The following is an 18,805-nucleotide window of genomic DNA, read 5'->3' as shown; positions in this document are numbered from 1 at the left end:
AGTCGACTTCAAAGATATGAGGTGGCATGATATCGCTCTCACTTGAAACCATATCAAAGACCATAACCGTGGCCGGAAACTTTGTTTTCATCACCCCAGGCAAATCCCTGTTATTCGCGGCAACCCAGCAATGCATTTTGAGGGTATTAGCAACGATCCTATAGTCATATCTTGGATCGGTAGAGAGCATGAGTTGTACAGTGGCGCATCTCCGATCTCGCTCGTTGAACATTGTATCACTTTCAGACATGATAGAAGGCTCCTATTGCTCTTGGCATTTGTACACAACTAGCCTGCAGTAGATGGTCTGCAAGAAAAAAAGAAAACCGGTTTTCATCAAATGGAAATGGAATCATGTCTTTTCTAAGGCGATAATTTTATCGTTCAACCCTGTAGTAAACCTTCTTCTCAATCTCACTTTTTGACCATGGTGTCCAAATTCTTGCAGTGGGAGAGAATTATCCAACTCAACATTATATTCTATTCAATCCTTGATATTTGTTAGAATTTTTCCTATTATTTTTTTATGTGTAAAACTTGTTTTTTTGGTTAAGAACTAAAATTGTTAATGACTTTTCTTCATTTTTTTTTCCAGGGAAAAGGACGCACAAGAATTAGAAGTTCAAGCTGCTTTGAACCCTTCAACATGAACACTTCTCAGGAATATTTGTCATCAAACATTTTATAGTATTCTTTTTTAATTAGTCAAAAAATCGTATGAACAGTTTATTATTTACGTGATTATTTTTTCATGGCATTTTTAAACCAAGTAGATAACGTATTTCAAAAAACCTAAAAGTGAAAAAAAAGTGAGAAACAATATTTTATTCGTTTACAATTTATAAGGAACATCCTGGAAACGTAAGAAGTCAGGAAGATTAGGATCATCACAATATCTTCTTTTCCTCCATCTCTTTATATATATATATATATATATATATATATATATATATATATATATATATATATATACTCCTTATTTGTTTTTACATGAGCAGTAATATGTTGCTACACAGTCATGAGCATGTTTCAGTCAGCTAGTTAGAGACCTCTTTAAGCAATACAGTTTATACAAAAGCAAACTTTGCAATGAAAATATCAGATCTTCCTTGTAACAGGAAGTTAATATCAGGAGGTTTCGTCAAATGTGAAAAAAAGGATTTGGTTGTATGTAAATAAAACCCAATACCGTGCGGATTTGAGTCAGTGTAGACATATAAGAATGAATGGGAAAGGATGGATGGGGGGGGGGGTTACCGATGGAGATAAAGTTAATGAAAGACTAAAAAGAATAGTGTTCATATGCGTGTGTGATTGCTGCCCTTAATATTGAACATACTAGTGTGTATAGTTTTAATCAGTGGAATCAATCAGTGGAAGTGCATTTCGGGCCAATCGCCAGGTCAGAGAGAACTCCGAATTGTTCAGATGACTCGAACCTGACGCCCAGCTCCACGCGGAGCGGATCTCACTCTGCTGCCAATCCAAACGCGTGCATAGTGGGTCGTCGGCGGCCCCCTTAACTAGATCCCTGTGGACTTCCCTACGGGTAGCAGTCACAAGGTCGCTGAACCTTGGTAGTCATTTTAGCGCGGCTCGACACTCTTTCATGTAGGCAAATTCTCCCTGCGGCCTACGACGGCTCTTGATAGAAGGGTCGAGAATGAGGTCGGGGAAGGCAGCAGTAACCACGGGGTGCCACGGTTGGTCATCTTGCATATAGTGGCTCAGGAAGGCCAGCCTCTCAGCGTCTCGATGACACTTCGTCCGGCATTCCCAAGCTTCCCTTACACGGACGTTGAATACAGACCTGTCTGCTCACCCAGTGTCTTCATCTGTCCCAAAGAAGTGAGGACAAGAGTTCGACAAGAGCTGTTAGATGTTGTGCAGGCAGGGGAAGTACGCCCAGTTGGTAACGGATGAGAGGAAAGACGTAAGTGGCGCATGCCTCAGCTCTACCCTTTAAGGAAAGTTTCCTAGGAAGCCACGAATTGATTGCAGCCTCCACCTTTGACTGTAACTCCAACCAATTTTTGTCAAGCTGGAAACCTGGTCCGAACCACACGCCGAGTGTCCGAAGCGAACCAGGCCATCCGTAGACTTTGATCTTGTCCCAAAGGCCAAGTTTGAGTTACATCATACATTGTTCGGTCATTGCTTTTAAGCATTTGTTGACTGTAACTCTTTTTCTGCCATTAATTACAAAACAAACCTAGGAACTGATAGAAACAACCTGCAACGAAACCTCTTGCTCTACTTTTAACAGCTCGAATGATTAGACGATAACCATTACGGGTCAGCTCTCATTTTAGGTCCTCGTCTTTCTATATCATATATTAGTGTTGTTTGTCTAACCTGCTTTCATCAAGCAATATTAATTCAACTAAGACGAGTCTAGAACTTGCCCTTGACGATAAGTCAACGTCTTCTCACTTCAAATCGTAGATTAAGGCTTCTTAACTAATCAAAATTTAGTTACAAAAAAAAAAAAAAATTTTAATTTAAATTAATTTAAATCTGAAATTATTTTAGAATCTAAACTCTGCCTTGTGTTGCTAAGAATAGATAAGCGAGCAAAGGTTGGGTAAATTGAAAAGAAATTGAGAATTTGAGAGTGTGTGTTGTGTGTTTTGTGTGTGTGTGTGTGTGAGAGAGAGAGAGAGAGAGAAAAGGGAGGGGAAGGGAAGGGGAAGAAAATGAGTTTACTGCGATGAATAGGTTTTAATAAAAAGTCTATTTTTCTATTGTGTATGCGCTAGTATCGTGAAAAATTGGAATTTTTAATTGTTGACCAATGAAAGAGAAATGGAAAGAGAGAGAGAGAGAGGGGGGAGAAGGGTGATAGGCAAGTATATTGTCGATCAATGATAAAAAATAATTTGGGAAGGGGGTGCTCTTGTCCTACCCACATTTTAAAGACTTTTATCTGTACTACTGTGTCGTGAGGGGGGGGGGGAAACACGTACAATTGACTTAGTGCTGTTTGTGTCTCAAAATACCAGCGCACGTCAGCTCGGCTGAGGTCAACATATTATTATAAATTCTCAGCCATTTTAAAGTAATCGAAATAAACTTATGTAAAAGTAAACTATCTTAAAACAATAAAATTCCCCCATATTTGTTTTAATATGCATCTATCTATCTCCCTCTTTCTTTCTCTCTTTCTCTCTTTCTCTCATCTGATGGAAGAATTATAATTCAGTTAGAATCGGATTTCGGACGGCGAAAGATGGATCGGTCACCAGCTCAACTCTTCAGTTCTGAGAATGCTTCTTAATAAATGTTAAAATAAAAGAATTGTTTATATTTTTACGTGTCTTCGTTTATTTCATACAGCGTTCAAATGCAGTCCGGCGATAACTGCCAATATAAAAATTCTCTGGAGAGAATTAACTAACGATGAATTCCCTGCCAGAAATGACGCTGATAACTGCAGAAGAGGTAGCCAACGGCATATCAACTCATTGATTTAAAAGGGGTGCGCGTACCGTTGTATTCTGATTAGCATCCGGAGAGCTGCTTCCCATACCAATGACGTTACAGCCGTTCCAGACATACGAAGATACTCTTCGGCAAGTTTTAATAACACGCTTACTCTGAGAAATAGATTAATTATTACTAAAATTGTATCTATCAGACGATGAAAGGAATATTTTTACCTGCGCTATTTATTTTCTGAAATCCCACATGTGTATTTATTCACAAGTATGTATCCGTACCGTCACACAATAATTTGCCCGGTCGACCAATTCGCAATTTTTGTTTTTTTAGAAATAACAATGATAATATTGTTCATCAAATTCTGTCTGTGTTTGTTTACAGTATCACGTCAGCTGATATTTGACAATGAATGCCCTGGAAAAGTTACTTCTGATTAATATTTAGTTGTCGAAGAAATGTTTTGCGGCAATTTTAAATAGTACCTCTTCTTTTATACTAAATTGAACTCTTTAATAAGTAAAAAAATTAAAATAAAATAGTGAGGTACACTCGGGTTTGAACATGGAGATCATTCAATCCGTAGTCGAATGCTCTACCACTGAGCTATATCTCCAGATGACAATTAATCTGCGTGTGTGTGTGTGTGTTTTTAAAAACAAATGACTTGATGAGATTTTATTATTTCTCCTGGCTGGAATAACTATTTCCCTGTAAAAAATGTTCTTTTTTTATCTATATATTTTTAAGATCGGACTTTTTCGATTTTCGATACTTATCGGATGAATTTCTGTAGAAAACATATCTAAGAACACTGCCAGACATATAAATTTCCTTTGTGTGAAATTTTCAAAAGATAGGGTCAACCGTTTCGAAACCTATATGGAAGAAACACACACACACACACACACACACACACACACACACACACACACACACACACACACACAGAAAGTGACTTTTATATAATAGTAGAGAAAGAGAGAGAGAGAGAGAGAGAGAGAGAGAGAGAGAGATTGAAGCGAATAGTGGTTTATTTCAATTCGCCAGGATTTCGTTGGATAGAGAGATGGCGGAAAAGAAGCCAAGGTTGTGGGAAGAGCCATCCTCCACTCTATAATAAAGAGTAATGTGCATTTATTTTTAAATATATATCTATACCGCCATACTAAAATGTGAAAGAATAACGCAAATCCATTTCTAGAATCAAATGCTTTCCTTCTTTTTATTTGTTCATCTTCGTTTTAGGTCGATTTATACGTTTTTTTTGTTTGTTTTCTTTGATATTTTCAGATTTCTTTTTTTATTTCTTAAATAAACGTCAATGGTTCTCCGTCAACTATATTTTCAACCGCAAGCGTCTTTGATATTTGGAATATTTTGAACGCCTCCAGTCATTTTAATGCTTAGTCTACTTTCTGTGCATCGCCCCCAAATAAAGACAGCAATAACAAAAATAATAAAGTTCAGAATTTTTTTCCTTTCAGGATACGATAGTTTGGTCTCACTCTATTAATCAAAAATAGCAAGTCAGACAACTGCCGTCGTTTGGGATAAAAAATAGAACCGGGATTTTTAAAAGTGGTAAACAGACTAATAAAAAAAAAGAAATCATACGCGTTGCTTTTTCTTCCAATAATATTAAAATTGCACGAATCACTTGACCGACAAAAATTATATTAAAATCACAAGAAAATGTGATAACATCCTTTTTCGCGTCTTGCCTACTGTGTCAAAATAAACTCATCCAATATATGTGTGTGCGCATGCGCGTCGTCCACAGACAGTTCGATTTTGCTGTTTACAGCTTATCGGTGCGGCTGAACAAGTAAGTGCTTTAAACCTGAATCGAAACCTGACTGTCGAGTTGATAATCTACAGCACATGTCAAATATAAGCGAAATCTCTATGTCAACAATGTAAACATCTTTAGAGACCTCGAACTTACAGGTAGATAGATAGATAGATAGATAGATAATGTTTATATGTATAATGTTTATACATGTATAATGTTTATACATATATTTAATGTTTGTATATATATAGAGAGAGAAAATAAAAAAGGAACAAACCGTATTATGTGTTCACCAACGTTTCGTCTTTATTTCGAGACTTCCTCTGGGTGAATGAGATTAAGAAACCAAAAAATATCCCAGTACAAAATATTTGAAAAAGTCTCACGTGCACAGTGTGACGCAGTTCTATTTAAGAGAAACGGAAAAATTGATGTTGGAAATTCAAAAAGGAAGGGGGGCTGGCGCTGTTAAAGAGAAGGAAATTTTAGTGACGTCATATAGTCGTTAATTTAATTTTAAAACTATGAACGCAAATTTATATTCTTATTGGGAAAAAGATATATCTGTTGAAATTTAAATATAAGTTTGTAACAGGAATGAAATGAGTGTTTTTTATGTAATTTATTTCATTTCTTCTTTCTACGAACAATTTATCTTTCTTTTAATAATATTATTTGAACTCATTCCCCCTTTTTTCCTTGTAACCATTTGTGAATTATTCCACGGATTTCTGCCTTTTGGATTACTTTGGACTATCTTCCAATTACGCTATTCCCTTGGATTTTACTTGTGGAAATGGAAATTTAATCAACTTTTTTGGATTCTACCGTTATTTGATGTTTTACCCTTCATCAGGCCACACATTCACGTGAAATCACATTCTTCTTCCCCCTATTACATCTGCTTCACTAGTTTTTACCAAGTAAGATCTATGACTTACTTGCAGTTTCATTAAATACTTTTGTAAGCAAAATCCGATCTCGCATTTTGCTAATCCTACCCTCTGATGAGAAGAAAAGTATTTCTGCGAAACTCCGCGGATTAAAGACTATCCACTTATTTTGCGCTTCCTTTTTAAAATTAAAAATGCTTTTAACTCTTTTTTCAAAGTATTTTTAACGTGTTTTATTAACTACTTGTTCTTATATATATATATATATATATATATATATATATATATATATATATATATATATATATATATATATAGTGATAATTTCATAAGGGTTGAAGGTTCAATTCTCAGCGTGGACGACCGAAAAATTCAATTGCGAATTACTTAGGACCTCTATCCAGTCATGGCTGACAGAACGAGAGCATGCTAACCTCGCGAAATAAATAAAGGGTTCCGTTCGAAATCCTGTCCGAATTTCCGAGTTCAGCAGAAGCGTTCCCGAGTTCAGCAGAAGCATTCCCGAGTTCAGCAGAAGCATTCCCGAGTTCAGCAGAAGCATTCCCGAGTTCAGCAGAAGCATTCCCGAATTCAGCAGAAGCATTCCCGAGTTCAGCAGAAGCATTCCCGAGTTCAGCAGAAGCATTCCCGAGTTCAGCAGAAGCATTCCCGAGTTCAGCAGAAGCATTCCCGAGTTCAGCAGAAGCATTCCCGAGTTCGAGAAGATACACCTAAAGAAGGTCTGATGTTACATCGACCGAAACGTTGAGAAAATGACACTCAAGATGAGAACAGTAGTTAAATAATACAAATAAACAATGCTCATCTAAAAATTTTAGAAACGTATTATACTGTTATTCCTTTTATATATGTTTTGTTGTTATATTAAACATACGTTAAGTAAAAAGGATTGGTATTCATAAAGAGTTAAATATAATTGATATCATATTTACTATATATATGTATATATATATATATATATAGACACACATATATACATATATATATATATATATATATATATATATATATATATATATATATATTATGTATGTATATATATATATATGTGTGTGTGTGTGTGTGTGTGAATGTATAGTCTTCTTATTACACATATATATATATACGTGCATATACATATATATACTTCTTATTACACACACACATATATATACATACATATATATACATATAGGGAGGTATAGTAAAGGAATAGATTAACGGTGGAAGCGTGAAGGAAGAGGGGAAGAACAGTTCAGTGTGTGGTTAAGCTGTCGAATCAGGGAGTTATAATTATGTTAACTTGGTGGTTGTTTATTGGCCTAAGTTTTCCCTTTTATCTGAAGTGATATCATAACATCATCGCTGCCCCTTCCCCAATCTTAGGATTTTATGATTGTCTTTTTTTTCTGATGGTGACATCATTATTTATCTATTTTATTGATAAGCTCTATTTATTTTTTTCCTCGCTTTTCCATCCGTTCATTTGTTTCCTGTTTTCAAATTATTTATTTATTTGTTTATTTATAAGATATATGTTCATATGAGCAACTTAACAGCCATTTGAACAGATATATAGGCTTATTCATATGACTTAAATAAAAGATATATAGGCTTATTCATATGACTTAAATAAAAAATACTAGGATGTATATTTCCCACTCTACCGCCTGTCTGAAGTAATTACAGTGGCAACGGTTTATATAGACATTAAAACATTTTTTGCCCAACAGTTATATTCTTATATAGTATATATACATATACATATGCATCCATTTATGTACGTATATATATATAAATACACAAATATATATACGTATATATATGTATATATATATGCATGTATTTGTATATACACACATACCTGATGGCAGCAAATTCGTTTTCGAACATTGCCATTACTTGATATATCACAAAAAAGGTAAACAGAAACACGAAAACATTCAGTGATGGGCCGCACAAAGGTGGCTTTTAAGCCCTGCCAAACTCTGGCATTCCTTGGCACACGTTGTGCACATATACGCCACTAGCAGCACGTTCTTTATGTTCTCTTCTATGTATAATCAAATGCCGCTTCAAACCACTTGCTGTTTTGTATGTCCGCCCGCAGTTGACACAGGTAAGCGCTGGCAACACAAGACTGCTTTGTGGCCCACTGCGCCTATGAGTAGTCTGGTAGCTCATCAGCCCAACTCAGACATAAACTTCCGCACACCTCACGCTCCAGACCAATTCGGCGTCCCCGCCCATCCACGGCTCCTTTCACCCTCACTTTCCGGATATCGCACCAGCTGCTCATACTCAAACTTGCCCACATCTCCCCGCAAGGTCCGTCTCCACTCTCCGCGATCCAAAGCAAGACTCTCCCAGGTTCTTTCATCTATCTCACATTTTTTTTTAAGGTGGACCTCAAACAATCTTTGAAGCATACATACATACATACATTCGTGGTCTGTAAAAATTTTGAAATATTGTCTTTTCTAACGCGCTGATGAACTTCAATGTTGTGCAAATTATAATTTGATAAACAGTTATATATATGGCAACACGAAATGGATTGACACAATTGCACGCAGTGTTGTGGCTAATAAAAGAAAAACTTTCCGAAAATAAAAAAATACTTGTGCATCTATCCATATTAATATAGTATCTTTAAAGTAGTGCATATGAGAAGGGTGTTGTGGCTATTTTGACGCCTCGGGTTTAGTATGGAAGGAGTTGTATTTGAAGGCTCTGGCAAAGCTGTCTCTAAGTAAACAGAATAATAACAATTTTGAAAGATTTCAATGATTTTTCAATGAATGTTTACTTATCAACATAATTTGTCGAACCAGGATGGTGTTAAAATCTCAAATTTTCTAGGTATACCTCATCTTGAGGAAGAAGAAAAAGAAAAACGAATATGTGTAATTACTCGTTGGAGGTGTTTTAAGAAAGCATCGCAATCGGACAAGTTCGCAAGGTTACCAAACATTTTTAAAATGTGGGTCGGTATTTGTGTCTGGTAAATATTTTACACTATTTATCAGTGGTAATTATTTTGTTATTATCTGTTTCGCTTATAATTGTTTCACTTATGTATAATTATGATTATTTATGTCAGAAAAAAAAAATTTCAAGTGATGATTGAAAGCGGAAAATAAAAATTGCAAGTCGTATAACGGCCCCTGCCTTAAATGTATTGTAAAGAAATTCTCAACACAATAATAAGATAATTGAGGTCATCATCACAAAAACAACAACAACAACAACAACAACAACAATAATAATTAAACAATATTATCAAATATTATTATTATTATAAAATATTATTAAATATTGTTATTATTATTAACTATTATTATCAACTATTATTATCAAATAGTATTATTATCAAATATTATCCTCATTATTATTATTATTAATAAGTCGACGATGCTTGTTTATCTTTGTTCATTGAGGTTATCACAATAACAAGAACAACAGCAACAACAACAACAATAATAATAATAATAATAATAATAATGATAATAATAAATCATTATTATTATAATAATAATAATAATAATAATAATAATAATAATAATAATAATAATAATAATAAATTCTCCGTTCAGTCTCAGCAGACAAAGGATACAACCTGTATGGGCAGCTGCGCATGTTATTGTGAGGCAAGGGTTGCGCAATACCCAACCACACCTCTCCTGAGTCGGCACTATTTTAGTCCAATGGCAAGGTGAAGTTAACACGACTGGAAACAATGCCGAAATAAGAGGAGAGAACAAACAACACCTAGAAGTACCAAATGGTCACCCACTTAGTACTGACTAGGTTAAACATTGCTTAACTTACGAGATCCAGTGAGAACGGATGTGTCAGCGTGATTATGCCGTATGTATATTAATAATAATAGTAATAATAATAGTAATAATAATAATATCCTTTGTATAAATGTGGTATCGATCAAACCAGTGAAGTTCCTATTATATATATATATATATATATATATATATATATATATATATATATATATATATATATATATATATATATATATATACTAGCTGTACCCTGTCACGCGTTGCTGTGGCTCAATTTGGTGTAATGGAAAATTCTAATAAAAAGAGAAAATGCATGTTTCTATATTCTTAGTACAGCAATCCACTCCAAAAAGTTTTTAAAAAAAGGCGAAAAAAAAAAATGGTACTCTTGCAGAATTGGATCCTAATCCTCGGGATTACCGTCCATCATGGTTTGGGCTCGACCAACAATCAGTGGATAAAGCTGAATGTAGCAAAAATGTTGAAACACTTAATGTTTTTTTTTTCTTTTTCTGTATACAAAAATGTGAGTTAGTAATTAATATTTGACTGATGGGGGGGGGGAGTTACTATACACAGATTCGAAAAAAGTTGTCCAAAAACAAATAAATGAAAGCAAACGTAAGGTAAGTTACGTTTCTACCTAACTGGATTATTGTTTAGTGTTTTTATGTAATGTAAAATGTTTAATCCGCTCGATAAACAGAAATGGTTGCAGACTCTGTTGAATAAGTTTGGAAAAGTAAGTTGAAAACTAAAAACTATACAATACAATGTCAAAAACTCACCGAATATATGTTACCATGATATAGGCTGACATAATCGGTGGGTTTGTATAGTTTTTTTTAGTTTTAACTCACTTTTTCAAACTTAACGTAATCAACAGTGTCCGCCACCATTTGTATCTTTCAAATACACCGATAAACACTGTTTTTCGAGCCGACTAAACGTTACGTTAAAATAAAAGGGTTTGTATTACTAAACACAGATACAAAGAAGTTGTCAAAAAATAAATATATAACAAATAAATGTTATCAAAGGCAAAAAAAAGTAAATGTTCTACCTAACTGGATAAGATTGTAGTGTTTTTATGTAATGTATAATGTTTAATCGGTAAAAAAAATGCAATGTTTATCGGTATATTTCAAAAATACAAATGGTGGCAGACTATCGAACACGTTAAGTTTGGGGAAATTTTGGGAAAATGAGTTGAAACTAAAAACTATACAAAATACTGTTAGGAACTCACTCAATATATGTTACTGTGACGTAGGCTGACATATAATCAGTGATTTGAAATTTTTGCTCGATACAAGTGACGTCTTTTAAGAGGCTCTTTTAGTGATTTCCTGGTTTGAGGATATTTGCACAACTAAACAGCAAATCTGCCCCCAAAATCCGGTATTATTTTACTTTAAGGCCCGTCTCATGTTCGTATATAAGGAAATATTTCATTGTAGATTTCGGTGTACTAAAAACGAATCTGCAAACCGTTTCCGTCGCAAAAAGAAAGTTTTCATGATATGAAGAAATTACTTTTTCGAAAAGTGGGTGATCACTTTTCAATGTAAATTTAACTTAGAATGAGCACCCACTTTCTGGCCACCTTAGAGAGGGACATTTTTCTGTGTGTTTCTTGGCTAAAAAGTTTTTTGTTTGATTTATTTTGCATGGTAATAACCCCTGAACTCTGGGACTATTTTCCATTTCACAAACGTAGCCTTTGTTTACGCTACACACGAGCATAAACGAAGGCTGTTAAATATGCACTCGCGTACTAAACTGCCTTGTCAAAAAACCTTTAAGCCAATAAACACGAAAATAAATGCCCCCCCCTTCCTCAGGTGGCCAGAAAGTGGGTGCCCATTTTAAGCTAAATTTACATGGAAAAGTGATCCCCCACTTTTCGGAAAAGAAATTTCTTCATATCATGAAAACTATTTTTGGTACTCCTTGGGCGTTGAGTTCCATGGCGACTTATTTATTTCCTTAGTCCCCCCATCAGTCAAGGCGTATGCGCACGTAATATTTTCGTTATTTATTTTCTTACGTTGCCTTTGGCACTTTTACAAACATTACTTACGTTGACTTAACTCTTTTCATAAATAATAAAAAAAGTAACTAAACCATTTATTGATAATTTGTCACGTGTACAAACATTTATTCATTTATTTATTTATTTACGTTGGCTTAACTCTTTTCATGATTAAAAAAAAAAGTTTACTCCTTAAGAATAATAAAAGGAAAAAGTTACTAAACATTTATTAATAATTTCTCACGTACTTTTCATGAAGTATAAAAAAAAAAGTAACTAAACCGTTTATTGATAATTTCTCACTTACAAACATTTTTAATTTACATGAGCGGATAAGTCTGCTGGTCGCCATGGAACACAACGGCTATCCAAAAAAGTATTTTGTTATATACGAAAGTGAGAAAATGGAAAATTTTATCAAAATTCCGGGATGCAATTTTTTTTTATTTTTTTGGTAAATATGAAGAATTACTCCACCCTCGAAAATTCCTTTAAAATTACCACTCTTAAATGTTTTCGGGGTCGCTGAAAACGAAAATAACGTTTAAAATTACGGCAAACGAGTAGTTTCCAAGGTATGAAGAAATGTTAATTCTAAAAAAGTGGGAGATCACTTTCTATCATAATTTAACGTAAAATGATCACCCACTTTGTGGCCACGATATTTTTTTGTGGGTGGGGGGACATTCTTTCCACCCTCGGAACATCCTTTAAAATTCCAGTAAACACGTAGTTTCCAAGATATAAATAAATGCACTCACTGGTATTTTTTTTTTTTTTTAGTGGGGAATTGCCGATTTGTTTTTCGTTCTATTTTTGAAGGGGGATATTTAATTATAGAATTTGTATAGTTTTTTAACAGGTGCTTATGCAGTTTAACTGTTTTAACATAAGTAACGTGCCGACATTAACAGAACTGTATAATATTTTACAAAAATTCTATTTACATTTGGTGGGAGGCGGTGGGAGGCGCCCCTCCAACCAATTTAAACAGGTAATTTTAAAGGATTTTCCCAGGGTAGAAAGAAAGTCGCCCCCTCCAAAAAAAATCGTGTCCACAAAGTGGGTGATCATTTTACGTTAAATTATTATGGAAAAGTGATCCTCCACTTTTTAAACTAACATTTTTTCATATCTTGGAAACTACTCGTTTGCCTTAATTATAAACGTTGTTTTCGTTTTTAGCGACCCCGAAAACCTACAAGAGTGGTAATTTTAAAGGAATCTTCGAGGGTGGAGTAATTCTTCATATTTACCTTCTTTTTTTTTCTAATAACATAATGGAAAATTTTATCAAAATTCCGGGATGCTTTTTTTTTCAATAACATAAAAAATTAAGAATTAGAAAAATTTATCTTAGGTAGGCTTCGCCCGGAAAGCTTTTAAAAATAAAAAATAAGATAAACAAATGGTGCTAGTGAACTTACCGATCCGCGCTATTTTTTAAATCGTATTTCCAAGTTTAATTAAAGTTTTATGATATGTTTTTTTATTCAATTGTAAGGTTAAAGTAATATATATATATATATATATATATATATATATATATATATACATAATTTAAAAAGTAGGGAATTTTTTTTTTACCCATCTATTAATTAGATAGTTAAATGATGTAATTCGAAAGTCGTCAAGGTATGGTGCACGTTAAAGGCTCATTTCTACCGGAAATGAAATGGCGGACAGTCTCACAGTTACGAAAAATATTTTTTATTTTATTTAATGTATTTTTAAAAGTTGCGATCTTAACGATCTTAATTTATTTTAATAACATGCAAACATTCCTTGACTTTACAGATAAATTTTCTGAAAATTTCAATTAAATCGGTAACGTAGAAATATGGTTTTATTCACTTTGAACGAACCAAGAATTACATTTATATATATATATATATATATATATATATATATATATATATATATATATATATATATATATATATACATCACATATCACCGCGACTCACAGCAAATTAAATAAAAATATATTTTCTTAATAATGAATCATTTTCGTTACATTTATTTCTAATTTTATATATTTATTTACTTATTTCTGTATCATCCAATGTGTCAGATTGATTTTTGGAAAATTAATATCTTATATAATATTTTGATTGCAGAAATTCCCATCTGGGCCAAAGTACCGTAGGTTTGCAACAACAGATGCCACATACAAATCTATTATGTCTAGACTATTAGTCACTATCTTATGTAACTTTAGAACGACATTACAGTTACATTTATTTGTTATAATAACATCTTACATTTCATCCTAGGAGCAATATCATCACAATCGCTCCATCTTTAGAGGGAGTAGTTCCTATTCATTCCTTTATATCTAAAGTCCTCATACCGCCCCTAGTTATCACCCGAAAAAATATACTCATTATAACTATATTTTTCTGTCACCTTTCGTAACTGAATCACAAACTCATAGACATACTACTATTTTTCCATTTCCCGCTCCATAAATAATAATATATCACTTCTAAAATTTCGGCAATTCTCATTGGCTGAGCTCTGAATATTTTCATATTACGGAATTCTATTCTTCTCTGTATAAACTAACAGTTATTAAAAAAAAAAAAGTTTAAATGGCGGAGATAGGCCTGACTAAAAAACACACACTATCTGTTTTTATAACTATTGCGACAAAGAAAAATACTTAATGTATATAAAGAGATATTAGGTCCACTTACAATATATTTACATTTTTTATTTTTATTTTTTTTCTGTCATTTACACGTCTTTACGTGTGTTCCCGTCATCGTGCGTTACAAAAAAAAAGCAACTTTTGTTTTTAAATACTTTACAAACACATTTAAATATTACAAACTGCAAGTCCTTTCTAGATAATTAAATATCTAAGCAGTCATTTACAAAAAAACAAACTTCCCAACTCTCTCTCTCACCCCTCCTTATCTCTCAGTTGCTCTCGCTCTCCCTCTCCCTCTCTTCCTCTCTCTCTTTCTGTCTCCACCCTCTCTCTCTCTCTCTCTCTCTCTCGCTTTTTAAACTTGTACAATCTATTACGCAATCGTCAATTTAAAAATAAACGTTTCGGCAATCTCTGCTACTTAATTCTCTCGCTGTATATATTCTTCCCCTATCTCCCCCCTCTCTCTCACACACACTCACACACTTTCTCTCACATGTGAAATTTATGTTTATTTTTTTTTACGAACCCTATAATAAGAATGCATAAAATTCGTAAACTTTTTCATCCATTGACGTTTTAGTTCTTTTATCGCATATCTCTGCAAAAAAACTATGTTTGATTTAAATTAATATCTGATACATGTTATCAAAATGTTTAGAGATTTTCCAATTCATGCTTACCTACCTCAACTGACAGACCTACCGACGTGTTTGAAAGATAGGATCTTACCGATTTTTTTTCCACCGATTACCTACCCTACATAAATTTCAATAATTAGGGATTTGAATTCGGTGGAGTGTTTTATTTATATTTCTTTTCCGGACATATTCTCGAAATTTTTCACACGTAAAAAAAAAAAGAAAAAAAACAAAAAAACATTACAGTATCCGTCCTATTTCATTTATTACGCAAAGAGAAAAGCTACAAAAATGCACTATAATATAAACAAACAGAAAAATAAAACAAATACCTCCCTACTAAACAGACATGTTTTCATTCCCACCCCCACTAAAAATACAAAAATCTACGACACTCTTAATAGATTTGGTTTTCATTTGATATAAACAATTTCCACAACAATAAAACAGACATTAAAAACTATCAAGCACTCTTCCCAAACCCTCACAGTCGACGCCGGTATATATTCCAACCCATGTAACGATTATCCAACAAGCATACATAGGCGAGACACAGCGTAAATTGAAACTAAGAGTTTACGAACATAGAAGAGATATAAGGAATGGTAACGCCCTAAATGAACTCTTTTGCCATTGTGCGGAACACGCCCAACTTAGATCATGCGAAAATTATAAAATTCGTGATAGATAGAGCCAAAAGAAGACTTTTAAAGTCAGCATTGATATTAAACACTAATACTATTACCGAAACAAAGAGCTTTTACCATTTAGCCCTAGTATAGGGAAAATAATAATCAAAGAACAAAATATGAAGACAGCTCCTGGTTAATTCATACTATTGTTCCAAACCGTTTTTCCTTAAATAATTTAAACAAAATGAATAAGATTAGGAGGAAAAAAAGCTTGTACATAGGTATTTAAATAATGTTTTGTTAAAAGTATTGACAGTGAATACATACACATTTATAATTTCCTTCCCGTTATGGGTAGGATTTTAAAATTGTTTCATTTTCACTTACGCATGGTCTTTGATCGTTTTCTTCTTCTGCATTTTTCTTTTTAATATCCTGAGGATGTCCCTGCAATAGGGATGAAACGTTGATCACCATTTTATAAATTCATTCGTTTTTTTTTCAAAACACACACACACACACACATACACACACACACACACACACACACACACACACACACATATATATATATATATATAATCTGGGTAGTTATTTTTGTGTATATCCGTTAGAAGCGTTGAGTGAAATTTGGAGAATAAAACATTTATAAATACATTTGAAGCCAAAACTGCAACGCGAAATTTTTTATAAAATAAACAGGTGTTTGTTTTAAAGAAATATATTTCGGAGTAAGACTCCTTTATCAATCTTTTTTTCTTCTTCTTCCTCGACATGATATAGTGGAAGATAGTTCGATGAAGAGTCCACGTGATGTTGTTAGCTGCGGGGTTTTTATGAAGCCGGATAGGTGACGCGTGGTCGCGCATTTTGAAAATCTGGGTAGTTATACGTCACGCGTCACCTATCCGGCTTCATAAAAACCCCGCAGCTAACAACATCACGTGGAGTCTTCATATCTTCTACTACATCATGTCGAGGAAGAAGAGAAAAAATAGATTGATAAAGGAGTCTTACTCCGAAATATATTTCTTTAAAATAAACACCTGTTCATTTTATAAAAAATTTCGCGTTGCAGTTTTGGCTTCAAATGTATTTATACATGTTTCATTCTTCAAGTATATATATATATATATATATATATATATATATATATATATACTACGTAGCTCTACTTACGTATTGATCATTGTTAAAGTAAATGCTGAAAATCGATACATAAAATCTTTTATTCTCTTATAGACTTTTATGTAGATACATGAAATAATATATATGTGTGTATGTGTCTTTATGTGTGTGCATGCGTGTGTGTGTATGTGTGTGCGTGTGTCTTTGTGTGTGTGCATGTCTGTGCCTGTGTATGTGCCTGTGTGTGTACGTGTCTGTGAGTGTACGTGTCTGTGTGTGCCTGTGTGTGTATCTGTGTCTCTGTGCGTGTCTCTCTCTGTGTGTGAGTCTGTGTCTGTGTTTATGTCTGTGTGCGCGCGCATGTGTGTGTGTGCTTCTGTTCTTAAAAACCATTACTATTTTTTTGTTGTTTATGATAGTTAAGCAGTGTTGAGCCTGGTCACTACCAGATGGGTGACCAGGCGTTGTATGTAGCAGGACGTCGACACCTTCCTGCAAAAGTTGCAAAACCCTAAAATCGACATTTCTGCTAACAAGGATTTACATGCAACACGGGGCTGCTTGTTAATTTCATACTCCCATGAATCTTTTTCCTTCAGGGGAAGCCGGTTCAACCCGCCTAGGGCGAGTGCAGTTTCAGTACAGTATGGTACTACCTCACATCTCGTATGAATTACCTCCTCCTTCCCGCCATCCTATTTGACATACTATCTGAAGACCTGATACGAAGTCAAAGCTAAAAATCGGTCATTTTGATTAACCTTTTAAAATGAAGACATACAAACGATTTTCTTAAATAGTATGCGACTGAGCCTACAAAGTGTGAGTCCCAGTTTGTTTGTTCACAATTTCACTAATATGTACAAACCGTTCACTCTTTCACAAATTAATTTTTATAATAAAACAGACAAAAATACGACTTTATTATAATACAAGATTTGAGCAAGCAAGCAAGCAAGCACGCCCGGACAGTCCACAGAGTTTTATAATTATTAAGATATTAAGAAGAATAAGAAGAACAAGAAAAAAACTAAGAAAACAACGAAAAAGAAGAGAGAGAGAATAAACCGTTGCTGTAACATAGTACACTTTTACACACGCGTTAAGATGTAAGCCCAGCACGTTGTAGACTCAGTTGCAAATGAAGACAAAGATTAGAAAAAAAACTTCGACTCGCTGTTTCAGGTTTTAAGAAAAGAAATTAATTCCACAATCTTCCGCCACACGTGAGGTTTTTGTTACCGCTGTAACCTCACTTACGTATCTAACATGATCGTCTTCTCTAAAGTGCTCGACGGTCTGTGCACTCATTCTTTTTATAGTCTTTTTCTTTTCCGCACATGGCTCTGCGTATGCATGGCGCGGCGTATGCATGGCACGGCATATGCATATGGTGTTACAGACTAATACCCATCCCGAACCAGGGACCGAACATATATATATATATATATATATATATATATATATATATAAAATTTGACTTACTATATATATATATATATATATATATATATATATATATATATATAGTAAGTCAAATTTTATGACAGTAAATGGTTAAATTTAAAACCTAGATTTTTTATTAAATGCAAGACAAAGAATACATTTCAATAAGTATATCTCTTTAACTTATAGGTTTTCGATGTCCACCCATCTTCTCAGAAGAGAAACTATTAGCAAATATTATAATAGTTTATACCTAATTTGCTAAATGCAATAAACATAGAAAATCATAATTAAAAGTTTTTAAAGTTTTTAAATCATAGAGTAAGGGAAATTATATATTG

At 33.6% G+C, this 18,805-nt stretch overlaps 1 protein-coding gene across 3 annotated transcripts in view; it reads left to right on the top strand.

Moving 5' to 3' along the window:
- Positions 1 to 3,306, top strand: part of LOC145247513 (organic cation transporter protein-like) — a 128,699-nt gene extending 125,393 nt beyond the window's left edge. For all 3 annotated transcript variants that reach the window (XM_080109329.1, XM_080109328.1, XM_080109327.1), the window contains exon 10: positions 596 to 3,306. In XM_080109329.1, the coding sequence (XP_079965455.1) occupies positions 596 to 650 (55 nt within the window). In that variant the 3' untranslated portion in view covers positions 651 to 3,306. The remainder of the gene's footprint in view (positions 1 to 595) is intronic.
- Positions 3,307 to 18,805: the final 15,499 nt, after the last annotated feature.

This window comes from Euprymna scolopes, chromosome 25, assembly GCF_053919585.1.
Source record: "Euprymna scolopes isolate OS-2025 chromosome 25, ASM5391958v1, whole genome shotgun sequence".
In the NCBI taxonomy this organism is placed as follows: Eukaryota; Metazoa; Mollusca; class Cephalopoda; order Sepiida; family Sepiolidae; genus Euprymna; species Euprymna scolopes.
This window is presented reverse-complemented; position numbering and strand designations above follow the sequence as displayed.